Source organism: Saccostrea cucullata, unplaced genomic scaffold, assembly GCF_032062105.1.
Source record: "Saccostrea cucullata isolate Sc308-1 unplaced genomic scaffold, CSIRO_AGI_Scuc_v1 ctg2267, whole genome shotgun sequence".
Taxonomy (NCBI): Eukaryota; Metazoa; Mollusca; class Bivalvia; order Ostreida; family Ostreidae; genus Saccostrea; species Saccostrea cuccullata.
This window is the reverse complement of record NW_026921546.1, coordinates 105,050-132,810: the sequence shown is the minus strand read 5'-3', so window position 1 is coordinate 132,810 and position 27,761 is coordinate 105,050. Positions and strand designations below refer to the sequence as shown.

The following is a 27,761-nucleotide window of genomic DNA, read 5'->3' as shown; positions in this document are numbered from 1 at the left end:
TCATGTTTATCTAATGTAAGATAGATATGGATGACTGTGTTGCCTTAATGAATTGTATGTAGGTTTTACAGAATTGTGTGACAATATGAATAATCTTGTCTAACTGACCATGGAGAAAGGAAACTTTAAATTAAGTTTTGTTCCATTTGATTAAACACATTCACAAATTTCCACTTTATTACATGTAAGTTGCTGTAACTAATATAGTTGACAACATTAAATGCTTTAAGTTCTGCATTTTTTATTAGTAGACAAAAACTGTGACCAGCACATAATTCCAGTCGGATATTGTAAATATAACAATCAGAAAATGCACCAATAGATATCAGCCTTTGAAAGCAATTAATTTGTTATTTTTCAATTACTTCAAAAAATGGTCAATTTCATTTCTTAGCACTAGTCAGCACATATACAACCCCAAAAATAGATGATTACAGTTTTTTAAAGACATAATGTCAATAATGTTTCATATTTAAACCAAATAACTGGCCTGCTTCCAATACTTGCCCTATCATTTTTTAAAAATATTCTGTAAATAGTATTAACTCCTGGTTTGTATAGCTGTAATTGTAAACTACAACATCAATAGAAGGTCAATGTTTTGTAAAATTTTACAAGTATTAATGAATTTTTCACTTATATTGCCTTATATATATATATACATGACTAAATATACATATATTTGAGAAATGTTAATGGACTTTGAATATGTGAAGAAAGCAAGCAGATTTGTGCGAAGTATATGAAAGTTTAAATTTCACAGCTTATAAAAGACAAGTGTTTTTTTAACAGAAAGAGTACATTCTGATTTTAAATTTTAGTTACAAAGACACAACATTTGCTGTTAATAAAAAGTAGGACTTCCTTCAGACCTAACCAGAGATAGGGACTATTCATACAAACAACGTTTACTAAAAAAAAAAAATTCCAAAGGACGTATAATAACAATAAAGTTTACAAAGACAACATCATTTTGTTTTAAAAAGTAAACTGCTAACACTTGTATACGAAGAAATAGCTTCTTTTTTATCAAACTTAATATATACATGATATAAAGTACATGTACAACCAGCTCCAACAGCCTGGGAGGAATAGATTCCCTGCCTGAGTGAACTAGAATATAACTATTTATATAGACATGTCTACATTCAGCTAAAGTTCTCAGGCTAATCTTACAAGACACAGGGAGCTGGGTACCAGTCAGTGTTCTAAGGGAGACAAATATTGATATTAATTATACAATATCATTTGAAATACTTAAGTATGTCAAAGCTTGAGGAAAGGGAAAAAGTTTATAAAAAGTGAAAAATATATCAACAAAGAAAAAAGTATTTTCAAGGTCCAAGTACATACTGATAAATCAATGGAAAATCTAAATTTTCTTCCATTATCGCTGTGTATTATTATTTTTGAGGGGGGAGGGGAGTGTGAAAAAATGTCATTAATAAATTTTTTTTATTTTAAAGCAATATTTTCTTAAAACAAATGATTTTTCTGAGAATGTTATATTTTAGTGATTGCCATTTCAGAAAATAAAATGCCTTTGCCTCTGTTACGGTTTCAACAATTCCCTAACTATGGGGCATGATGTATGTTTATGAATATCATATCAATACCATCCACTGTATGCATTTCTATCAACTAATTTTAATTACACTTGGATTCCACAACTGTCTTTGTTAGAACCTGCTATGGATAATCTATATCTATTTTTTATACACTTAAGGAGAACAACTACCCATACCATTATCTCTGATGACAGAGTCCTTCCTACAATAATTCCAGTTAACAGATCTGTGACAATAAAGATGTAATGCAAGGGGAATTAAATTACTTTGATGAAGAAGACAAATAATGATGATTAACACCTTCAATGCTCATATACAGTACTTTTAAATGTATTATTTTTTAATAAGTATTTTTAAAATCAATATGATATAAATATAATCTGGTCTACTTATTCAACCATTGTCCTAATACCACATGATTGACTGATGAAAACACATATCAAAATAATTACAAATTATATATCCTGAATGATTAAATAGATGTAGTGTATAAAAAAATGAATGTGGAAATTTGTTGAACATTTTCATTTTGCTGTTTGGTATTATTAAGAAGTCATCAATGTTGAAAATATACATGAAATAATTTAAATGTAAATAACAATGACAGATGTTCAACTGAAATGATTTAAAAGCTTTTTACCCCTGAAAACAAAATACATGTAACTTCCTTCTTCAGGACCAATAACCCTACAATAAGAAAGATAACTCAAACTTCGAATAAAGAAGTTAAAAGGCAATTTTCTAATTTGAAAATGATGTGAATTTGTTCAAGAAAATCATTATCTGACATTTTTGAGAACTAGATAAGCTATTGTTCCACTTTCTAAACATGAAAATATGCTTTTCTTTTTTTTAATTTCGTAGAATACTTTCTTAGTGGAATAGAGAGATATCAAAACCATTCGGTCGTTTTTGAAAAATTGTTGCAAAATATTGCAGAATAAATCCTATACTGAGGTATTGCCATTATGTACAAAAAGATATGTTGTGACTTAAGTGGTTTTACAGGGAAATATTCTGAATATCTTGCTTACATCTTGATAAACTTTTCTTAACTAAATTATAAATTGTACAAATTCCTATGTAATTCTTAAAATATGCCTGAATATCAATTTTTAAATTAAAAAAATCATGAAAAAATCTTATTCAAAAATACATGACATACATGTAAGTAAATGCAATCAAATAATCCATCATATTCAATGACATTTTTTTTCATACAAGTATTAAAAATTGGAAGATTACATCTCAACAACATTGACTCGTAAGCAATAACAGTAATTATGCGATGAATGAAAGGGAAAAAAGAACATTAAATGCCGTAGACATCAGATCCAGAAATCCTGTAGATATCAGTTAAATATCAACAGATATCAATTAAAATCAATTGATATTGGATTCAGTAACCCTGCAGACAGGTCTATCATCAGGCAATGGAGAAACTTGTGCCGTTTGTATGGAATGTTTAAATCCATTTTAGCTCGTGACACAAAGTAGCGAAAAGTAAAATTCTAGTCCGTCGTGCCACAGAAATGGAATAAGCTCAAGATATGCAATATTTACTTCTATCTGAAATAAAAATATACATATTGTGTGTAAAAGCAAGTCAATCGTTAATAATTTTGCTATTTATTCAATTCAACTATTATTTTTCAAGACAATTTGATTAATAATTTATCAACATAGGTAACCAAAGATTACGAAGCTCACCTTGACTAATGTTATCAGTATAAGTAATGCAAATCTCACATCATATTTTCTTAATAGTTAGAATTTATCTTGACAATAATATTCAAGCTAGTTCTGTTTAAATAGGTCTTAAAGTTCACTGGGGATTGACCTGTTCCAAAAACTAGGTCATATCCAGCATTTGAAGCAAGTCTGGTAGTGTCCATCCCTAGATTACATGTAGTTACATGGTAATGGACCTGCTCCAAAAACTTTTAACCTGGTCACTCATCTGGAAAATGTAGGTCACATCCAGCATCCGAAGCAAGTCTTGTAGTGTCCATCCCTAAATGCATCATCCATGCAAGTTTGGTCCAGGTAGGGCTTATAGTTACTTGGCAATGGACCTGCTCCTAAAACTTTAGCCTGGTCACTCATCTGAAAAATGTAGGTCACATCCAGGATCCGAACAAGTCTTGTAGTGTTCATCCCTAGATGCATCATCCATGCAAGTTTGGTCCAGGTAGGGTTAATAGTTACTTGAGAATGGATGTGCTCTAAAACTTTAACCGAGATGCTGACGCCGGGGGTATAGCATAAGCTTATCTCGACTTTGTCGAGGTGAGCTAAAAATTATTCTAGGTTTCACAGTTTATTAGTTAAGAGCTGGACATAAAAAAGCTTAAGAGCTGGACATGAAAAAGCTAACAGACATTAGACAGACAGAAAGAGACACATGAACACCATATTATGAAATGTACATCTTAAAAACCTACCAATATTGGTAAAAATGTATAAAACTACACAAAAGAAAAAAAAAGGTAGGCATACAGAACAAGTAAATACAGACTTGTTCATTGTATACAATTTCGTCAGTTAAAGAAAACATTTTAATATCTAACGTCCTATGAAATATTTCCATACCTTATTGTAAATCTACAATTCCCATTTTTTTCTTAAGGTCAACCGTTTCTTGGAAAATTAATTCTTTCAATCGTTCCTTCGGTAAATCATCTAACTCCATCTCAAACGTAAATGGCTCCTCTGCCACAGGCTACAAAAACAAATACATCAAACTTAATCTCAACCGCCACAGGCTATAAAAACAAATACATCAAACTTTATTTCAAATTTCATGTTTTTTAAAAAGTTTTTAAACTTTTGGTCCTTGGCATTAGATAATCATTTTTAAAATCTTGATTTCTAAATTTAAAGCATTTTCATGCAAGATCTATTTCATGACGGGGCTTGAAGCCTGAGCAGGTCATATATTTTTTCTATTCGATCATACTATATGTTTCATGACTTTGTTTCCTTTTCATCGATGTGCCCACATTCACCTTTTCTGCAGGATCATAAAAACATTCAAGTAGACATGTACTATGTACTTACCTCATCTGCCGGGTCATAATATTGTTCTAAGTAGGGGTGTGCCAGTAACTCCTCCACAGTCTGTCTCTTATGGGGATTAAAGGTCAACATTTTGTCCAGAAGATCTAAGGCTACAATAGACAAAATAACATGAATCTTTATTATTTATTAAAGACATGATCCTAAACTTCACTTAAAATTGTGCATTTTTTTTTTTTCATCCTCTTCGCAAAGCAGAAAATATCACCTCCAAAACACAAATAGTCCAGTGGAGAGCTTGATGACAATTTTTACTTATAAGTAGTGGCTCTACCAAGTAATACATATGCTGATTTGCAAACAGTACAATTTATTACTACTGACTACATTTCCTTGTGTGTGTTTATGTCTGTGTGTGCTGCCTGTTTATATCCATACCTTTAGGATCAGCCCTGGGGAAAAGTCTGTTCCAAGCCACCTTAGGCTTATAGGGAAGAGACTGGATGTAACCTCTGGCCTGTGGGTGAGATAAAATAAAAGTACTGATAGCTCTAAGACACTTAAAAAATACTTTAAAAGTTTTGGTACTGGATAGTTCATTGTTTGACACATGTCATTTGCTGTATGAACCATGACTGTGATAACACTTCATAACTGATCTTTTTCTTCTACTTATTGAAAATGATGATAAAGTGAATAAATACAGAATACTTTTCTAAGATATACCAATGTACCTTCTCATTAAGTATACAATCCAGGTCTTCTTGACTAGGAGATCCTAAGACACCCAGTATGTGATTCAGCTGATCCAGATCTGTCTATGCTAAGGAGAATTACAGCGGACAATCGGGGACAATATCATTATCAATGCTTAACTCGTTCTTCAAATTCATTTGTAATATTTTGCATTATTGTATGTCAGTAAGGCTTGATCCATTTGCAGTTTCACAAGAGGCATTCAAGTTTTTAAAGCTTTAAAATGAAAGTCAAATTAAACAAGAGATGTTTGTAAAGCACTTCAGCCCCCCTCCCCCCCAAATTGGAATTTTTCTAAGTCCAAGGGGCATAACTCTGTCAAAAATGGTGCAATTGTACACAAAACAACAGTTGACCTAGATATTCATCTGATATATCTGTATACCAAATTTCATTTCAGTATGTGCAACGGTTGTGAAGAAAGTGAACAGAAACTAAGTGGACAGACAGAACGACCGCCTGACAGACAGCACCAAAGCAATATGCCCATCCTTGTTCTAAGGGGAGCATGAAAAAAATTGAGAATTATTCTTCATCTACATAAACAGAAGATTTTTACCATAAAAAAAAATAATTTCTTGTAAAGCAATGATTGCAAAGAACATCCTTTTTATTCCTCAAGTGAAACAAGGGAAACAACTCCAAAACATTACTTGAATCACCATCACTAAATGAAACAGAATTTTTTTCTTTCTAGTGAAAGCAAATGAAGGATACAGTGTTTTCCTGGAAAGAGAGGCCGGTTCATTAACATTTCAGCCAGAATACAGCCCACGGACCAAACATCAACTGAAAGACAGAATTAGAGATAATAAATACACATGTACAGCCCAAAGGCCAACCACTAACTGAAAGACATGAATACAGATAATAAATATATATATACTGAAACGCAAAAGAAATGCAACATCCTACTTTAGGGGAAATAATTATGTAAAGAATTTTGTATCTTAAAATTTTGGATATCTTCAATTTGGTAAATATTGATAATTAAACGGTTGAACGATTTTCATACCATAACTGGAAGTCAAGTTTGAGTCTGCTTAACAAAAATCAAACATAGGTAATCAGAGATTACAGAGCTCACCTCAACGAATGTTGTCTTTAAGTAAGGCAAAGTCACACAATAACCCAACAAAAAGTGTACATTCAAAATTTATGCAATTTTGATCTGATACTTTGGAATAGACTTATATAAAAACTTCAAACTAGTTCTTCATCACGAAAATGTGATCAAAATCCAGCATCTGAAGCAAGTTTAAGAGTTTTCATCCCTTGATGCATCATTTGGGCAAGTTTGGTTTATTTAAGCCTTATTCTTTCTTGGTAATAGAACTGCACCCATAACTTTTACCTGGTACATTATCTGAAAGATGTATGTTGAATTCAGCATCTAGAGCAAATCCATTAGTGTGCATCCTAAGATGTATCATCCATGCAAGTTTGAACAACATAGGGCTAATAGTTACTAAGAAATGAAACTTGCATGAAAATTTAACCTCTTCACTCATCCAAAAAAATGTAAGTCAGATTCAGCATCCAAAGCAAGCCTGGTAGAATGCAACCTTAGATGTATCGTCCATGCAAGTTTGGTCATTATAGGGTTCATAGTATCTTGGAAATGAAACCTGCACCAAAAACTTTAACCTAATCACTCAACTGGAAAATGTAGGTCACATTCAGCATCCAAAGCAGGCCTGGTAATGTTCACTCAACCGGAAAATGTAGGTCAGATTCAGCATCCGAAGCAAGTCTGGTAGTGTATATCCTTAGATGTACCATCTGTGCAAGTTTGGTCAACATAGGGCTTATAGTTACTCGAAAATGAGACCTACACCCAAAACTGCACCAAAAATGTTAACCTGCTCCAAAAACATTAACCTGGTCATTCCTTTGCTGATATTGCAGCATCTGAAACTTTGACTGGTACAATGAAACACATTAGAAACATCTTCCATGCAAGTCTAATCAATATAGGACATAGAAGTACTTAAAAAGAAAACTGCTCCAAACTACAACTGTCCAAACGGGACAAAATACCCCCCGCTGGGTTTTTCAGAGGTACGTTTTTCCATAATAAAGATATGTATCAAACACAAATTATGAAATTTTTCTTCCAGTGACCTTGAACTTCCCCAAATGACCTTGGGTCAAGGTCATGACACACCCTTGGGTCATGGGCAATCTTAGTGTGGAGTAGTAGATTCTAATGTCCCTCTGTAAGAAAGATATGGACCGGACACGATTGCACAGACAGACGGACAGACAGACAGACAGACAGACAGACAGACGGACAAGGTGATTCTTATACACCCCCCAAACTTCGTTTGCGGGGGGTATAAAAACTTAACCTTAACCCGGGACGCCAACGCCGACACCGACGCCGAGGGTATTACATAAGCTCCCCCAACTTCGTTGAGGTGAGCTAAAAATTGCATGTTTAACAAAACATTTGGCAATATTATGGAGTTTTAAGGGTTTTAACTGTTCATCGTAAGTAATGCAGCAATATTTCAAAACATAGGTAATCAGAGATTACAGAGCTCACCTCAACGAATGTTGTCTTTAAGTAAGGCAAAGTCACACAATTACCCAACAAAAAGTGTACATCCAAAAATGCAAAATTTATGCAATTTTGATCTGATACTTTGGAATAGACTTATATAAAAACTTCAAACTAGTTCTTCATCACGAAAATGTGATCAAAATCCAGCATCTGAAGCAAGTTTAAGAGTTTTCATCCCTTGATGCATCATTTGGGCAAGTTTGGTTTATTTAAGCCTTATTCTTTCTTGGTGATAGACCTGCACCCATAACTTTCACCTGGTCCATTATCTGGAAAATGTATGTCGAATTCAGCATCCGTAGCAAGTCTATTAGTATGCATCCTAAGATGTATCATCCATGCGAGTTTGCACAACATAGGGCTAATAGTTACTTAGAAATGAAACCTGCATAAAAATTTAACCTCTTCACTCATCCAGAAAAAAATGTAGGTCAGATTCAGCATCTGAAGCCAGTCTGGTAGTATGCATCCTAAGATGTATCATCCATGCAAGTTTAGTCATTATAGGCTCATTGTTACTTGGAAATGAAACCTGCCCCAAAAACTTTAACCTGTTCACTCATCAAGAAAATGTAGGTCAGATTCAGCATCTGAAGCAAGTCTAGTAGTGTACATCCTTAGATGTATCATAAATGCAAGTTTGGTCAACATAGGACTTCTAGTTACTCAGAAATGAGACCTGCACCAAAAACATTAACCTGTTCACCCAACCGGAAAATGTAGGTCATATTCAGCATCCGAAGCAAGTCTGGTAGTGTACATCCTTAGATGTATCATCATTGCAAGTTTGGTCAACATAGGACTTCTAGTTAATCGGAAATGAGACCTGCACCAAAAACATTAACCTGTTCACTCAACCGGAAAATGTTGGTCAGATTCAGCATCCGAAGCAAGTCTGGTAGTGTACATCCTTAGATGTACCATCCATGCAAGTTTGGTCAACATAGGGCTTATATTTCCTTGGAAATGAGACCTACACCCAAAACTGCACCAAAAATGTTAACCTGCTCCAAAAACATTAACCTGGTCATTCCTTTGCTGAAATTGCAGCATCTGAAACTTGACTTGTACAATGAAACACACTAGATGCATCTTCCATGCATGTCTAATCAATATAGGACACAGAAGTACTTAAAAAGAAAACTGCTCCAAAAAACTTAACCTGGGACGCCGACACCGACGCCGAGGGTATTACATAAGCTCCCCCAACTTCGTTGAGGTGAGCTAAAAATAAAATCTCCTTTTGTTTCTCGTAACGATGCTAAGGCCTCTTGAAAATGGCTTAAGTACACATTTCCATTGCTCTAGCTGGAAAATCTCAAAGTAAAGGTGATGGAGAGTTGATGATGCAAAATTACACTACATTAGGCCTCAATGGGGTCTTACATATCATATGCATAAATGATAGTCCTTGGACCGGAAGTCCAAGGGTTACTACAATGCACTAAGTTAGAGAAAATTCGACCTAATCATCTGAAAAACAGGCATTTAAAAATGGCAAAGAATACTGTAAAAGCACAAAAATTCGTGGGGGATTAAATTTCGTTTATTTCGTTGTTAACAATTATCAACGAAATTAAATCCCAAACGAAAATTTAAATGACTATATATTGAATAGGATTACATTCAAAACAACGAAATTAAATGCCAACGAAACTATTTTTGATGACAAATCAACGAAATTTTATACCCACGAAAATATGTGCTTTTACAGTAATTCCTTCGCTCAGATCTCGATATTAATTAACCTACTGTATCGTAGAAATTAAGCTGCAATTGTTGTTTAGGACAGTCTTGCACATTGTAATTGAATGGCTGGGAGGGGGGTGTTTTAACAGTCAAATGTTACTTACAGTTAAAACATGTAAACATTTAAAATTTTTATCAAATCTCTGATGTTCCGAAAAGTGAGTTTAGCCTTACTGTATTCTTTTTTGAAAATCGTTAGATAAAAAATTCAAACATTTGTAGATTACTGCTTGTTGCGTTTCTTTTGCGTTTCAGTATATTATATACACAGATGCTAGGTCTTACTTGACTTGGTGTATCCCTTCGAGTTGAGCATGATCTCGGGAGCTCTGTACCATCGTGTGGCTACATACTCAGTCAAAAACCCTGTGTGGTCATGATTAGGATCAGCAACTCGAGCCAACCCAAAATCACAAATCTACAACACAAGGTCTCAAATAAATTTTCTAACACTGACAAAACATCAAACAATTATTTTTTTTATTTTTTATTTTTTTTAAAATATTTTGCAGATTCTCTTTTACAACTGGAACTTTCTAAATATTATGCTTACTGTATACAGGGAAATTTTCACCCCCATTTTATTTTCGCCCCTTTCACCCTTACCTCGTCTGGGCGAATTAAAAACGGGACGAATTCAAAGAATACAATAAAATCTTAAACAAAAGTGTGACTGGGCAAATTTAAAATGGGGCAAAATTGCTTGCTGGATTGAAAGGGCGAAAATAACCCTGTATACAGTATTTTCTGATTGACCAGTGCTCAGTTCAAGTGTTGTGGAGGAAACTGGACTAATCTTTATGTCAGTGTCACCTTGAGAACAAGATTGACAACCAAGGTCACATGTCATAGCCCTGAAGTTAAATTGCTTCACCTTTATCTTATCTGTTCTTGATATTTAGTTGAGAAGGACTAGGTATTTATTTTGAATTTACATGTTGTGATTAAGACTTAGTACACACAGTACCATTGGGTCACATGATTTAGGAATTTAAGTCATGTTGTTTTGATGTCTCAGTACTTTAGGTCACATGTCATGTTGAGGACCTGGTACCTACCTAAGTTCACTTGTGTTGAGCACCTGGTACCTACCTAAGGTCACTTGTGTTGAGGACCTTAAAGATCACATGTTGAGGACCCGTTTCTTACCTTTAGGTCACACGTCGTGTTGAGGAGGAGATTGCTGGGTTTGAGGTCACGGTGAAGGACATTAGCAGAGTGTATGTATTTGAGACCTCGTAATATCTGGTACAGGAAGTAGCAGACGTGATCGTTACTCAGCTGTTGAGTCTTTAGAAGTTTGTACATGTCTGTCTCCATCAAACATTGTACTATATATCTAAACTCTCATAAGGAAACTTGTGAAGATAACAAACAGAATTCAAGATCAAAAGTCCATAACACAAAAAAAGTAGGAGCAGAGCAAATACGGACACCCGAAACATCAAAGGTGTCGACCAATCACACCCACCATGTGCTCCTTGTCATGATCGGGAAAAATGGAATGATACGGAGGAAAAGCTTGAGTTAGGTGATCATGAATTAGAAAGACAGTATTTATTGGATTTTCATTTCTCATTATACACTTACACCTCGATTATTTACTTTACAGACATTTTGAAATTTAGGCAAATGCTCTCAACAATCAAAGAAAATCAAGGAAAAATACCAAATAAAAAGAATCTAATCAAATATTATTCTATTGAAAGGATACACATCTTTCATTTCCTCAATAGTTGGTGCTCTTAAAATGTCTTGTATATTAATTATCTGTAAAAGAAGAAAACAATCAATAGTTTAATCAATGTGTCAACAAAATCAATAATGGGTGCCCTTACAATGTCTTGTATATTAATTATCTGTAAACAGAGCAAACAATCAATGGTTAAATCAATATCATCAAGAAAATCAAATCTTTCAACTTAAAGATTCTCCAGCATCAATCAATATAATTAATACCTCAAAACTTGGAAGCAGAGAAAGAATTATACTATATAATAGTAGTGACTACCTGAACCGTACTCTTACATTTAATTGAACTCTCTTTATACTACACAATTGTTCTACATCATTATTACACATCAATCTTTTTCTATTTCAGTAAAGCCAGGTTATTGATCAGTTTATTGTAAGTAATATATACGTGCTGCTATTGTGACATGAACAAGGAAATGTTTCCAAGGCCACCTTTCTCTCTGTGTCCAGGTGTAGCCTCTCTATTGGTCAACATGGTCAATAAAGTCACAATTAATGATCCTAACAAAGACGGAGCCATTGTGAGACTTGATTCTGATATCATGGATGTTCTCAGGAATTTAAATCTACTGACATCACAGACAGGCCTTAGGTTCTGATAGTCTTTGACAATTTCATCATATGGAAGTTGATAACAAATAAGCTAAAAACTGTTGTGTAAATGATATACATGTACCTCTTAGGGAAAAAAAACGAAGAAAAACTTATGATAAACCTTCAACAATTTTTTTTTTGAAGTATTAAAATTTTTGTAGGTTCTGTTTACAACACTATATCACAAAATAAAAAAACTATATGATAAGGCTGAAAATTTTTTTCTTTGTTTCCTGTAACATTAAAAAAAATCAAGGGTTGGTAGATTTTTTGGGGGAGGAAAAAAAAAAGAAAGTTGAAACATGTATCAACATGAACAACCGTGTCTAGAAACATGAACTGAAACAAGTATTATTTTCTCGAAATATTTCATATCCAACATTTTTTTTAAAGGAGTACTGTTTAAGCAGAAATATTTGTTGGAGATGAAATTTTGTTCATTTCGTTGTTAATAATTATTAAAGAAATTAAAATAAATCCCCCACAAATTTTTTAGATGACTATATATTGAATAGGATTAACATTGAAAGAATGAAAGTTACTGCCCATGAATCTATTTTTAGATGACTAATCAACGAAATTAAATCTCCACAAAATGTGTGCTTCAAGAGAATTTTTTAACAATATTAATTTACTCTCCATTTTCATTTTCTGAATACTTTGATAAAATTAATACTAGGAATAATTTTTGTAGACTTAGTAAACATGGTAAACCTACTTTTTCTTAGCTTTATCGTGTTTATTATCATTTGTTTGTTGTTATTTACATTTTCATGTTATTGTGATTTCTCCGAGTTTTTAGAATTAGAATAGTGCAGTCTTCACGAAAACTTTTCAAACTAACTGGCCAGTCGGACCAGTGAACTTTCAAAATTTACTAGCCCACCGAAATTTTTACTGGCCCCTTAATTAAATTTTAAATAAATACATTTTCATAACTGTAAACTAATACATGTTTACTTACTTCAACTTTTGAAATGCGCCATTTTTCGTCCTTTGTTGCATTTACGTAATATTGTTCGTTGGAAATTAGCACATTTTACGTACTAGTTAATAGTTACTAGCTAGTTCCAGTTGTTACGTAATACATCCATGTTATAATAGGGTTATAATAATTCGATTCAACAACACATGCTTGTTCTTTTTATTTTATATATTAATGAAATTTACGCAAGTAAGTCAGTTAAAATATATATTGACTGTGTATGATTTTTATAATCAACAAGCCCATCGGACTTCTTGAATTTTGATTTTTACTGACCCGACGTCAAAATTCACTGGCCTCGGTCTTCGGACCAGTGAGTTTTCGTGAAGACTGATAGTATTTTGTACTTACATTTTCGTGTTTGAACCTCGTTAATATCTTGATTTCTCTTAGTGTTCTTTGGCAGTATGTCTGGTGTTCAAAAGGTGAGATCTTTTTAATGGCAACCTTCTGTTTAGTTACAGTATCCAGAGCTGATCTAAAAGTTGGAGAGAATGATGCTGTAGATAATAATATAACAGAGAATGATGCTGTAGATAATAATATAACAGAGAATGATGCTGTAAATTTAATTTTATGACATGTCTATAAGAAAAATAAGAAAGTTAGAATTCAATACACAAATCATACACATAATTATAGGTAAGAAAACTTCTGTGTCCGTGTCTGCAGATTATAAAACGTGCAAGTCCTAGTTGGCTCATTTGTACATTGGAAGTGTACAGGGTGTACGAGGAGTTTGAATAATGTGACGAACGGTCACCAGACGGAAATTTGTACCCAGGCCCCCTGAATATCCAGTCAGGTTCTTTACCAATTGAGTGGGTCAAATTTTAAGAAGACAAATAAGTTGTGACAAACCCATGTGAGGAAATGAGAAAGATGTGATATTGACCAGAACAGGATTTCAACCCTGGTCCTCTGATTCTCGTCATATGCTCCAAGCTGGACACCAGCGATTAAACCCAACCCTTTATAGAAGTTTCAAATTATGTGGAAACTTGTTGTTTGATAATGCCACACCATCTAACTAGGCTATATTTGTTAATTCACACTGTTCCTCATGTCCATTTAATAGTTTAATTACCAATGTTTACCATTACTACGGCCCAATTATATCAAATATTATTTATGCATTTTACATAAATACAGAGCAAACAATATAGCGTATGCATAACAAATTTAGTTGGTCTTCACAAAACGCTCTATATATTATGATATAAATGTTTTAATATCTTGTTTTAAGTTCAACCCAGAAAAATAATGTGAATCAAGACAACAGAGTAACGTCCCTTGACTGCAGTTCCGTGCAGTTGCATGCTTATAACTTACACAACCATTCCATATGCGCCCTCCCCTATGTATTTCAAGTCAACATAGCGCGGACCGACGAGGAATTCCTGTGCCTTCACGGCCACGGGTTTATTTGCAGGTTTCTCCCCGCTCGCCATGTTGATAGAGCCAGGAGTCACGTGACAATTGACGTCACAGGGAATTTTGTATAATTTGCATATTTCTGGTGCAAATGCACTTGACTTTCAATAAGAGCTGGTTTGGTTGTAGTTTCTTCTAGACCTATTTATTTTCACACATCAGGGACGTAGCAACAGGGGGGGCCAGGGGGGGGGGGACCTGCCCCCCCCACTTTTTTCCCAACATTACCTTTACTATTGAAAATGTCTATTGAAAGGTTGGTTGCCCCCCCCCCCGGCCCCCCTCCCCACTGCTTACCATAGTATAAGGATATGTAGTATTGTATTGAAAAAATTGTAAGTGAAAGGAAGTTGGCCTTGAAAAAAAAGGTAGCAACTACACCCCCCCCCCTCCCACGAAATAGGATTTTCGAGTCCCCCCCCCTTTTTTTTTTTTTGCTTGTCAACTTTTTCAGGTAAGTAAAAAAAATTTTTTCTCTGGTTGGCCCCCCCATTTTCAAAAACGATGCTACGTGCCTGCACATAAAGTGAAATATGCGTGGTTTGACAAAGAAGATTTAAAAAAAATAAGTCGGGTATAACAGTGTATAATACTTTCGTTTTCAGGGACAAGGGGAGATTAAATTATTTAATTCAAACAGATGTTTTTAATTATTTTCAAGCATAACCTTTAATTTACATCATTGAAAATATTCATTGAAAGGCTGCAGGCGCGGATCCAGGAATTTTTTTCCATGGGCGGGGGGTTCCACTCCTGTAAAAGAAAAAAATCTCACCCAACCCAGAAATTTGTTAACAAGCAAAAAAAAAAAAAAAAAAAAAAAAAAAAAAAAAAACCCTTATCAATTCTCGCCAAAACGTGAAAATCCTATTTCGGGGGTGGGGGCATAAAATAAAAACAAAAATTCGCTGAAATTAGCACGTTTTAAAAAATGTCATATTTACTGTATATGATAAGGTATCTATAATATACAGTAAATATGACATTTTTAAAACGTGCTAATTTCAGCGAATTTTTGTTTTTATTTTGATGAGGGTATTCAGACACACCTAGCAAAACACATAATACACAAAATACACCATCCTGAAACTAAGCGCCTATGGGTGGGTAGTCGTTGACTTCCATATCTTCTTCATACATGTACCTACTCATACCTATGACTTTTCATACAAACTTAACCATATCCAAGTTTTTGAGGGGGGGGGGTCTGCGTTTTCCGGGGGGGGGGGGGGGGGTCCAAGGTCACTTTTTACTTGGTTTAGTATACAAATCTGCAAATTCCAGGGGGTCCCTCTAGACCCTCAAGATATCTTTGTAAGCTATTTTTCTTCCCCACCTCCATCATACTGCATCAGTACCTATGCCATCTTCGCTAGCCAACTTAAGGTTTTCGGTCGATCCGCACCGCTCCCGCATAAACGTGGTGCAGATCTAAAACCCTTGGCTGGTGAAGATGCAGCTATGCAAAAGAAAAAAAAAACTCCTTACAGTGTCGGGACTACCTTGCTTTTCCCTACGAATATCGGATAGAATGTTTTTAAAACGTAATATAAAAATTTTTTAATATTGTCTTTTACTGATTTTCAAATTATAGTCGTGTACTTATTTTAATTTTCCAATAAAAATCAGTAAACGACAATATTTGCAAACTAAACATACCACTGGAATCATTTTTTAAAACGTTTCAAAAACATTTTAGAAAAATGTTCCTTAAAGATTTTACCATATTTAAGCTTCTTGAAAAATTTGAAAAATGATTTTAAAATTTTATATAATGTATGCTGGCATATTAATGCCATCCACATAATTTTTTTTATCAACATAGCATATTATGTCAAGTCAAGATAACTATCTGGTTTGTCGACAAACACCGACTTGATATCTTGTTTAGTCAAGATATAGCTATCATATTTTGTTGCAATAGCTATCTTGACATGACGATATATCTAATTTATTCGCGATGCAAAATAAATTATCTCTTTTTTTGTCGAGATAGCTATCGCAACAATACGATAGCTTATCTTGACTGTACAAGATAAAAGTCGGTGTTTGACGACAAACCTGAAAGTTTTCATCACTTGACGAGATAGTTATCTTGACTTGACATGATATGCTATGTTGACAAAAAATTATGTGGATGGCATAAATATGCCACCATAATAATGAGAAGAGAAAATAAAACTAAAATGTTTTTAAAATTTTTATTCTGAAATGTTTTGAAAAAAAAACCTTTTTACATAACAACACCATTAAAATGTTTTGAAAATGTTTTGTGCTACCTGGAACCCTATAATTAAATCTCCTCAAGTATCAGGTTGGTAGGATACTCAAGGTACCATCTGAAATTAAAGTTCATGATCAGTCTTCCATAGTTCAACCGACGATTAAATCCCCCTGAAAGTCATATCTTGTATTTAAGGCAAAATATTGTTTTAACATTCTATTTATTTTATATTATTATTTTTTATTATTTCATACTAAACATTGACGTTAAGATGTTACATGTAAAATATTATGGTAAGTTTTTCAATCCTCACGACAAAACTCCTAAGCCTCGTGTATCTTCATTCAGTTATTTAATTTCTTCATTATGATATCTCTAATGTAAAAGTTTTCTCAAATTTTCACAATTTATCCATGCATGTTAATAAAATTAAGACACAATTACTTTGTAATTTTCAACATCAGACACTGAATATTGCATTTTTTGTTTGTTTGTTTGTACTGTATATTTTGTTATATGTTTTATTTAGGATTAAATTAAGTTTATTACATTTTAACTTTGCTTTTTTATTTCAATTAAAAGCATACACTGATACAATTTCAATTTGAAAAAATCTTTTGTTCTAGGTTTTTGCTAGTATATCCTCCCAGTTTCTATGAAGTCTGTGTTTTATACGTAACCGATTCTATCATTATGTGAAAAAATATTTTGTAAAATTCCAGTGTATAATTTGAGCATTTAAACGAAAAGAAAAGGTACGATTTATCAATATTTAAGTGACGTCACTATTCTGTTACATAAATAGAATTATGGTTAGAACGGCACCTAGTGAAAATGGCACCTGGTGAAAACGGCACCTGGAATATGCAAAACGGCACTTGGTTAAAACGGCACTTAGTGAAAACGGCACTTGGTTAAAACGGCACTTAGAGAAAAAAGTATATAATAGTGTTATGATATATATTTCACATAAGTTCTTTTTAAGTCAAAATTTACTTTATTGACTTTAGAATTTTTTGTGGCTTCAATTTTGCTTTATTTTCAACCTATTTTTAAAGGAAGTATTTTTAAGCAATAACACAACAATATGTGGGATTTAGAATAATTATATTTGTAGTGTAGTATTGATAATATGAAAAAAGAAATGGTGTAAATGATTTAAAAAAAAAAATATTTACAGTAAGAGTCACTTTATCTCACATTTCTATCTAATTCTGTAGAAATTATTTTAACAATATCAACATTGTATATCTTCATTATAAAAAAACAAATGTTTTGTTCTTGTATGTACATGTTTATTATATTATTAAATGTTGTATGGCTACTCATATTTTATGTACAGTTGCGAGAGGATTATCTAAGTTTTTCTAACTTGTGTACAATCCATTTGACATTTTGTCGAGAAATACACAATAGTAGCTGTATATGATTGCAAATTGACGATCAACAGATTATTGAAGGGGAGGTGTGAAATGGTCTTTTGTTTCCTAAACCTACAAGTGTATTCTTAGTAAACATACTCTAACTGGCTTCTAATTAGTCAACTGTGACTGGCAACCCCCAAAACAGAGTAGTATACATATTTGCAACACTATAAATTTTTTAATTTCAAAGGATCATAATAATATAATTGGGATTTGATCTCTTTTGTAGTAAATAAATATATATGATTTAAAATATAAATACATTTTAAAAATCTAACCCCTGTACAAAAGTATACTAGTAATAATTTTCAAATGAATCAGTTTAATTTTTTTCCTAAAATATTTTTTAAACTTTTTATCAATAATAATATACACATTTATTACTATAAATGTAACATAAAGATCCATTTTCTGTATAAACAATATCAAATTCTCAAAATAAAAAAAAGTACCGTTCTGACTTTTCTAAAGTGCCGTTTTGACTACTCTCAAGTGCCGTTTTGCATATTTCCTAAGTGCCGTTTTCACCAGGTGCCGTTTTGACTTGTACCCCATAAATATAGGACGCGAATCCGTCGCACTCTCTGTTTCCGGTGAAACTTTCGGCGAAAAAGAAGCACAAGAAAACGTCGCAAACTGCAGTCAGAAGTTTTTTTTCACAATGAGTCAAAATCCCCCAGCACACACCAAAGCAGGTAAGATTTTAACAACAGGCTACAGTTTATGAAAGTTAAACATGGATCAGATCGAAAATACTTAAATCGATTCTTTAGATTGTTGTGTAACCCGTTTGTAAGCACATTTGAGATAACGTGTATAGTATTGGAGACTGTTTTATACCCTCACCGGATTTTAGCATAATTTTTCAGGAAAAAAATGGTACAAACTTTTTTGTTACAGCCTGACTACCTTGACATGTAACTTAACCCCCCTCCCCCACTATTTTTTGCAAAAATAGACACAATATAGACATTGAAATTTGGGGCTTACCGTTTTTTATTGGTTAACCCTCCCCCTCCCCCTTAGCAAAAATTTCTTTGCATTGTGGGGGAGAATTTCTCCACTTCCTAGCATTGGTCAGTCATCTACCTTTCACTCCCAAATTCTAGACACAAGCTTTAACCAACAATTAACCAGTCCTTTATAGCTGTCACTACAGACCAGTTAACTCGTTCATTATGATTTTTTAGTTGGATGGTACAAAATTAAAAACAAGCGAGTGTAACAGTCTTTAGAGATGACTGCAGTGATTGGGATAAGCACGCGCCCCGCGCCATAGTCGCATTAAATTTCAAAATGTCACATTAAAATTAAAATCGCTGCGCCATCGTGACGCATTTATAATCATGCACTACATACTTTTAAACTTTGAGCTTTCCCCCAAGCGCTTGTAGTATTTCCCAAAACAATCACTGTCAATTTACGCTTGATAAAATAGTATTTAATGTCGTTTAATTAAAGTGTTCTTATGACTTTCTTTTCTCCAGTATCTAATCAAACAGTTACGTGTTATCTGATTGGCTAATGCGCCCGGAATAAACTGGTGTCAGGCGTGCAGCATGCTGCCTAAGAAAATACCTCGTACCGATAAAGGGCAGACTTTTTTTAATTTTAACAATCCCAAAGAACAGAATTCAAGTAAATCGGTAGAAAATGACCCGGAAGAAGTATAACATGCTGACAGAACGAATGGGGATGAATCTGGTAGTTAGATGTAGTCTCGGAGGAAAAACCAAACCACAAATTTAACATGAATCGGAGGGAAGCAGTATAGATCTAAACCAGGCTTTAAATCATTTTAACATCGGAGACAAAAAATAAGGAATTGAAATTAATTTGCAGTGTTTATATATTTTCTCTGACACTTGTGAATTTAAATGTACTAATTTTGTATCTTTTAATGTTGTCATTCAATAATTTGACAATTTCAATTAAGTCAAGTCAACTGAAATTCTAACAGCAAGTAATCAATTGCAAGTTTGTAACTAGGAAATGTCCCAATAAAAAGTCTGTTTGGCGCATTGAATTTTGAAATGTCACATTGACACTGACTTGGAGTGCGCCATTGTCACATTTACTCCCTAGCTTATCCCAATCACTGGACTGTAAAGAGTTGGGAGGTGGATAAAAATGTTGATCAGAATATAAAATGGGTGTATTGAAGTAGGACGTGAAAGCTAGGTAGTTGATTGTCAAATGCTGGAAAGAGAAGAAATTCACCTTAACAGTGTAGCCAGTGGTAGAACATCAGAAATAACAATCTGGTTCAGGTTCAATTATATTTATTAACGATGAAATAAGATGTCAAAAACCTGAAATATTACAATTACATACAACATATAGACGACACATAGTCAGACATTTAGAAAGATAATTAAAACATAATAGACTTTACTTTAGAATAGATTTCTTACCGGGACACACACAGGAATTACAAATATTACTATCTGTATATGATGAATAACATCTAACCAGTTCAACGGCTAGGCACAGAGTGCCCGATGTTAGTTCGTGAAAGCGGGAATTTTGTGAATAGGAAAAAGTCATGTGACTGTCCGTCTAGTGTCTAAAAATAACAACTACCTCATTCACACAAAGTCTTACACACCACATTCTCACATATACGCAGCGCAAGTATAGTATGGCATTAAATAATACATAACTCTGGTTACAACAGTGTGCAGAAAATCTTGCGCCGTAAATTGCACCTTTTTGCATTACTGGATCTGTAGCATTATGATCAAAGAGTAATATATAAAACAATGACACTACAGGTCTGCAGCTACCCCAACCACCACCACTTTAAATTTCCTGCTGATGCCTATGTTATAAGAGGACATTATATATAGTTTTTTCTTCACTTTTTAAAAGTTTGATAAGGATGAAGTAGAAATGGGAAGGTAGTTTCAAATTAAGAAAAAAAAATCTCATTTATGTTTCCACAGTGACCCATGCCCTATTATTGTCTTGACGCTCAACTAAGGTTTTGACTCCAACAGATAAAAATGACTTTAATTTCATCATGTTCATATTTCCAATCTTAATGTTCTGTAATTTTATCTAAACGCTTTATTAATCATAATCATACTTCGTCAGTTGGTTGTCAAACATTTTAGAGGTATTCGTCAGTTGAATTGAACATATTTTATTGTAATATACATATACAATGGGATTGGGCACACTGTGACACACAAGTTTTCAAAACTTATTTCGACCTCTCCATCAGTTGCCCAACTTAATAAAATAAATTCTGATTGCAGTCCAGTTAGTGGAGAGCAATAGTCGACCATGTGGTGTTCAGCTTGTCAGCACCGCCCGGACAAACAAATCAGCTGATCCGATGGACTTAGTGGAGCTAGCTACCACCATACAAAAGGTACCAGAGTCATTCTATTGATTGTGTTGACACTGTGTGTCATTCAAATACATGTGGCCTTTTACGTGTTTATAATCCATCTGAAAAAGTCTAAAACTCAATTTGAAAAAGGGCTATAATATACTGTAGATTGGCAAATAATCATTATGGTTTTAATCATGTTAATATCACTATGTTCATGATTCACCATTTTTCCGTAAAATTAAATCCATAGCAAATGACATCATTTAAAAAAAATGTTTTAAATGCTTAAAAGAAAATTGATTTAATTTCTAGCACCGTGAATTCAGAAATTAAAACCATTGCGATTGGTACTTTTTGAGAAATCGTGAAATTTTAACACCTTGGAATTAAAACGACTTACAGTATATCTCTAGCATATCTATTATAAATATAATTTTAAATATATATTATGAACATTTGTAGGCTGATGAATTTGTGAAAGCCACAGCTGGAAGTAAACTGACGGAAATCGCAAACCAGATCCGCTACCTTCAGGAGCGGGCCAGAAAGGTAAAAATAGATTTCTCAAAGCTAGAACAGTGTGGGTTTGACTACTTCATATGTACACATACAAGGTTATAAAACTGAATTTGTTCCAAGTGCAACTCAACATACAAAGTATCAGATTGAATATCAAACTAATTTACTTTCTCTGAAAATGATTTTCGATTATAAATTCTTGTCAATCTGCACAAATTAAATTTAGTAAACTTTCATCTAAATGGATAAATTTAAAATAAAATTTTAATAGTTGTATTTTAATTTTTTGAAAAATATCCTTTGCAAGCTATTAATTATTCACTGTGATTCACACTCTTACATGAATTGTGGTGCTATTGTTGAATGTTTTGACGTGGTTGTTACATTATGATATTGGATTTACTTGTTATACATTTAATGATGAGCTACTGTTGAATGTTTTGGCATTGTTGTTACAAATTGGATTTACTTGTTATACATTTAATGATGTGCTACTGTTGAATATTTTGATTGATTGTTACATATTTGATTTACTTGTTATACATTTAATGATGTGCTACTGTTGAATATTTTGGTGTGGTTGTTACATATTGGATTTACTTGTTATACATGTACTATTGAGATATAGTTTATTTTTTTGATGTGGTTACAATTTCGATTTACTTGCAGGCTCTAGAAGAGGCCAACAGAGACAATAAACTCCACCATTACGCCTGTAACCTGGTGAAGAAACCAGGTACCACTTACTACCTGTATGAACGGGAGTCGGGACAGAAGTATATGTCAATTCTATCCCCAGAAGTAAGTTGTTAATAAAAAAAATATGAGTTAGATCATGTAGATGGAAGTAATTTTAATTACATACTATCTAGTAATGTTTTAGAGACCTTATATGGGAAGATACCTAGTTTGTTAATTTTAAACCTGAGGTTTTACATTTCCTAACCAGGTATCATCCCATGCCCGGTCACTACAAATCTATTTTTAATGAATTTACACCACTTATTAAGGCCAAGCTTAAAAAATTCTTTGTTTGCAGTTGCCGACCTACATTTTTAAGAGAGGGTCGGTAGGTACAGGGACCAACCGAGGGGGCGACTGAGGCGAAATAGTCGCTTTTGGGCTCCAAACTTCGCCGTAATTTATCATGAAAGCGAAGTTAAAGTCGCCCTAACATTTGCAACCCCATTATTGAAAATCATGAAGCAAATCTATTAAGAAACAAGGTAGAATCGTCATTAGTTTATAAATCCTGTTTTATTACTGCTGAAATAAACAAAACAGCAGGACACTTGCACCTGTTTCGCTACTAATGTCCAATGCATCGAATACTCTGACGGAACTCCTCTAGATTTTACACTTCCGGGTATGATAAAGTCCATCGTTACAAGTTATGCACAACCAGCCGCAAAACAGCTGGTCAGCTATATCGATGTCATGCCAAAGATGTTGAAGATGATTTTAGATCTTTTTATTGCCAAATAATTAATTCATGCTGTGAATACAGACTTATTTTACTGTTAAATTGTGTAGTTATTGACTGTCTAAGAAATTACACGTCTGATATACAGAGTTCAATCAGCATGCAGTACGTAGTACATCAAAACTTTTTCAGAAAAAAAAAAATTAAGATTGAAAAATTTTAAAGAGATAATAACAAAATTATGACTATGCAATGAGGCTTCAAATTTAAAATGAAAAGATAGAATTTAAAATTTAATTGTGCATATTAATTATTATGCAAGAAATGAAAAAAAACGTTTACATTGTCATTATTTATTTTTTTTTATTTGTTTTGTTTGTTGTTGTTCTTTTTTTTTTGCTAGATATACCTTGTAATTGGAAAAAAAATTCAGATTCTTTTTCTCCTTAAATTATTTTTACTAGGATTTCAATACAGAAAAAAATTATTGAAAAGTATTTCAAGTTATAAACAATGAAATAGTTTCATTTTTAAAAAGTTTTATAATGATCAGTGAGCATCACGTGCGCTAAGAAGTCTCCCTAAATTTCAAAACTTCTCCCTAAATTTCTCTGAGGGAGAAGTGAAGTCTCCCTAATTTTTGGGTCTGGTTGGTCCCTGTAGGTAGGTATTAATTTTTTTAAAGTAGATCTTATTCATTAAGTTTTTGTTGGATTTGATCTATACAAATCAGAGATTTTCATAGGGTTCCTGTATGTATTATAAACAAAACTCTACTTCTTTTATGCCACTTATTGACAGAAACAAAAATCAAAAATAGACGATTATACATGTTTAACAAGTTTCAATATCCTAAAAATTTGAAACTTAAAAAAAAAAAATTCTTTTCAAATAATGGCTAAAAAAAGTTTGAATCGGGTGCATTTCTAGTGGGTCGGTCGGCAACTGCAAACAAACCATTTTTTATTTTAGGCCTAAATAATATTCAGGTTTATATGGTTTGGAAAGTTTTTTCTATTGAAAAATCAACACACCTAAAATTTCATCTGGTTTAAAAAATTTAGTCCTACTCTCCTGTAAAAATACCCAAATCGGGAGGGGGATTCCAGGATTTTTTTTTGTGAGCCATGTTTTGATGTGAACCTCAATTGAAATATTGTTCTGACACCTGTTATCATAATTTTTAATACGAAGAAACTGTTGACAAACCTTTAAAATTAAAAGAAAAATAGGAAGATATCATTGGAACTTACAGGAGTTATCTCCTTTCATTATGGTTCATGATGTATAAATACATAAATAATTTTAAATCTATGGAAATTTCAGTAGATTCATCATTCATTATTTGGCCTTACACTGTAAAATTGATGTTTCAGGAGTGGGGTGCATCTTGTCCACACATATTTAGTGGAGCGTACAAGTTAGAACACGATATGTCATGGACTCCATTAGAAGAGGTGGAGGAACGTAGTCAACAGTTCGCTCTCATTGATAAAATCTTAGACACTCAGAAAGCATTGCCAGAAACATCATCCATTACCGGTATACTTGGAGATAAATCATAAATTGACCAGTTAATGTGTAATTAGACTGTGTGGACACTCTATGCAAGTTTGGTATACTTGAGTGAAAGGTTTTGTGAATGCTTGTGTCTGAAATGGGAAATGTGTTGAAAACTTTGCAATCCAGAACTACTGTGATGAAAAGATGAGAAGTTCCAAAGTTAATGTGACTTTTACCTTCATGCCATTGATTTTTTTTATGTAAGGATTACTTTTATGACGACTTTTTTTAAATTGAACTTTTTTAATCACACGAAGAAAGTAGTGGAATGCTAAATCATGCACCATTTTCAGTATTTAGATAATTACACTATACACATATTATTTATTCATTATGTACATTTACATGATTATTTAAAAAATGTTCTTGAGGGCTATAGATCAAATAAAGAGGGTTTTTTGTATTACTTTATATGTGGATACACTATGATATGATTCTTTTAAAACATGGATATCTCTTTTTATTGGATTAATTGTTACAATTTTTTTATTGTTGATATATGTATTCATTGACAAGATAATATAAAATTGTGAAATAAAAAAATTCAAAAGCAAATATTTTTCAAAAGTATTTTCTAGGAAAAAGTGATCTTGGATATGGAGATGAACACTGATGGATTGTATCTTACAGAACCGAGACAAGACATATATAGCACAACACCTGGTTTTGCTTCAGTGTGCTCCTTGTCATGATCAGAAAATTGCAGAAAAATCCGTTGTCAATTCAGTGAATCAATAATGGACAAGGGATTAGTATGAAAAGTGTCAGTCAGCATTTGACTCGATGGTAAATTGTATTTACTGACAAGGTCATTGTATCGACCATAAACTTAAGAAATGATGACTTTAAACGAGACTGCTGATATTCTTGTTTCATCAACATGTTTGTCAATAATTTACCTCATTTTAGAAATTGTTCATACGTTCTTCTTTTTCTCGCATCAGATTTTGCACAAATTCTGCTTCTTGAATACAAATATAGGTCTGCTAATAACGGGGACAATTATTCAGAGTACTTTTGTGTCCAAAAGTTCCTTAGAATTTTTAAGTATCCACATCTGATTTACTCCTCTTTTTGAATATATTGTCACACAGAACTCTTAAAGTTTCTCCTTGACTACTGTTAATATCTAGTAAGTAGTAAAGAAAGAGGCTTGGTTGAATATTTACTGGAACCTGCAATGTATCTTTGTCTATGGAATAGAATGTAATATGTGTGGACTTGTTTATGTTGGTGATACCAAGGGATCACTAACTAAAAGAATATGAGGTCATCGATTTCAAATAAATCATGGTGGTCAGCAGCTTTTTTACAAACATTTTAATTTACCTGATCATTCTATTTTGTCAATGAAAGTTAGAATTCTCCAAAAGATTTATCACCACACAACACAAATAGTCCGTCGCTGAGTACACCTCTCCGTAGACAATGAGAAGAATTTTGGGTTAGAAAACTAGGAACAGTCTTTCCCTAGGGATGTAATGACAATGTCGATAGTGTTGGAAATCTTTCTAGTCCACAGTGTAACAATGTAAATGTGATGGGACTTTTTAACCATACACAGAGACGTAAGCGCACTCATGGGCATCGGTCTTACAATAAACCTGCAATACACGATGTCTCTTTTGATTCATTACTACCTTATAGAAATCAACAGTTAGGTCTACATCATATTTGCACCAAACTTAATTTACTCTGTCCCTTTGAAACTTTTAAATAGTCTTTTTGAAAAGGCCTAGGAAAGTCCAATTTTTGATTCCTCGTTACCAGAATATAGGCTCAGATCTGTGATTATGGATATTGCAAATAATAGGTTTTTTAAACCCGCATGTTTTACTGAAGAAAATGCAGCGAAAACAAACCGCGTTTTCCTTAAACTTCAATATGCCAATAAAGGAATCGACGCAGTTAATATCAGTAATATTCTAAATTAAAAAAGAGTCCAGTCTTGTATTCCACCATATTTCAAGTTAAAGACTACACCTTGTATTTCCTACAAATATACATCGACCATTGCTTCCAAACTTTTCAAGTACAAAAAAACTTTACATTAACCGGATACCGAGTATCTGAAATATAATCCTCCATCGTGCTCATGTTCTTCTTCGCCCTATAACTATAGCCCTGCTGGACACGTTATTACAGATGACGTAAATATAGTTCATAATGAGGACCTTAGATAACTTATTTTAAAAGGTCCTAAATATAGGGAACCCCAATCCTTGAACTGGCGTTGGAATTTCATAAATATTATGGATTCTGTTGAAGATTACGCCAGACGATGGGCCAGATATCAAAAAAAGACGTTGACACCTTGTCAGAATGGATTAAATGTACCAGATCCATGTAAAAGTCGCGTATTAAAAGATTGAGGGGCAATATGAAAACCATCTATCCTTCTGTGTTCAATAATCCAAAAGTGAAAAAAAAATTAGATAGATTACATGATCAGTACGTACTGGTCCCTGCCGACAAAGCAGGTAACAACATTGTCTTCGTTTGTAAGGCTCATTATATAATTGTATTTTATAAGAACTTGGATATAATTCTACAAGTGGTAATCGTACTATACTCATACTTCCCTTTCTAAGGTAGAAATTCTTCAAAATCATGTCAGTTTTAATATATTTAATATTCCACAGAGCCAAAATGAATTTGAACTACCCTATATATATTGGATTCCGAAACTTCATAAGAATCCTTTAAAAAAAAGATACATTGCGGGTTCCAGTAAATGTTCAACAAAGCCTCTTTCGTTACTCCTCACTAAGCTATTGGCAGTAGTGAAGGAAAAACGTCAAGAGTGCTGTGCAACAAGATATTCAAGAAGTGGTGTGAATCAG

At 33.2% G+C, this 27,761-nt stretch overlaps 2 protein-coding genes across 2 annotated transcripts; one reads left to right on the top strand and one right to left on the bottom strand.

The window, feature by feature from the left end:
* Positions 1-224: 224 nt before the first annotated feature.
* On the bottom strand, positions 225-14,470 carry LOC134260293 (mitogen-activated protein kinase 1-like). Its single transcript, XM_062742861.1, has 11 exons — positions 14,324-14,470; positions 13,343-13,469; positions 11,372-11,427; positions 10,807-10,996; positions 9,943-10,075; positions 6,060-6,131; positions 5,321-5,400; positions 5,025-5,103; positions 4,629-4,738; positions 4,161-4,290; positions 225-3,137 (listed from the first exon to the last, which is right to left on the bottom strand). The coding sequence occupies exons 1-10, from the start codon at positions 14,440-14,442 to the stop codon at positions 4,162-4,164; spliced, it is 1,095 nt and encodes a 364-aa protein (XP_062598845.1). The 5' UTR covers positions 14,443-14,470; the 3' UTR covers positions 225-3,137; position 4,161.
* Positions 14,471-18,637: 4,167 nt separating this feature from the next.
* LOC134260278 (uncharacterized protein C1orf50 homolog) lies at positions 18,638-25,385 on the top strand. Its single transcript, XM_062742848.1, has 5 exons — positions 18,638-18,768; positions 21,334-21,449; positions 21,876-21,962; positions 22,602-22,733; positions 24,732-25,385. The coding sequence occupies exons 1-5, from the start codon at positions 18,735-18,737 to the stop codon at positions 24,918-24,920; spliced, it is 558 nt and encodes a 185-aa protein (XP_062598832.1). The 5' UTR covers positions 18,638-18,734; the 3' UTR covers positions 24,921-25,385.
* Positions 25,386-27,761: the final 2,376 nt, after the last annotated feature.

Bases quoted from the DNA above. Each gene is read 5' to 3' on its own strand.
- LOC134260293 (XM_062742861.1), bottom strand. From the start codon at position 14,442: ATGGCGAGCGGGGAGAAACCTGCAAATAAACCCGTGGCCGTGAAGGCA. The intron at 11,428-13,342 runs GTAAGTACAAAA...CTTCTTTTACAG, and splicing joins CGAGGTTCAAACACGAAAAT to ATAATTAATATACAAGACAT. The intron at 6,132-9,942 runs GTAAGACCTAGC...TCTGTCTTTCAG, and splicing joins GAAGGGATACACCAAGTCAA to TTGATGTTTGGTCCGTGGGC.
- LOC134260278 (XM_062742848.1), top strand. From the start codon at position 18,735: ATGAGTCAAAATCCCCCAGCACACACCAAAGCAG. The intron at 21,963-22,601 runs GTAAAAATAGAT...ATTTACTTGCAG, and splicing joins TTCAGGAGCGGGCCAGAAAG to GCTCTAGAAGAGGCCAACAG. The intron at 22,734-24,731 runs GTAAGTTGTTAA...TTGATGTTTCAG, and splicing joins TGTCAATTCTATCCCCAGAA to GAGTGGGGTGCATCTTGTCC.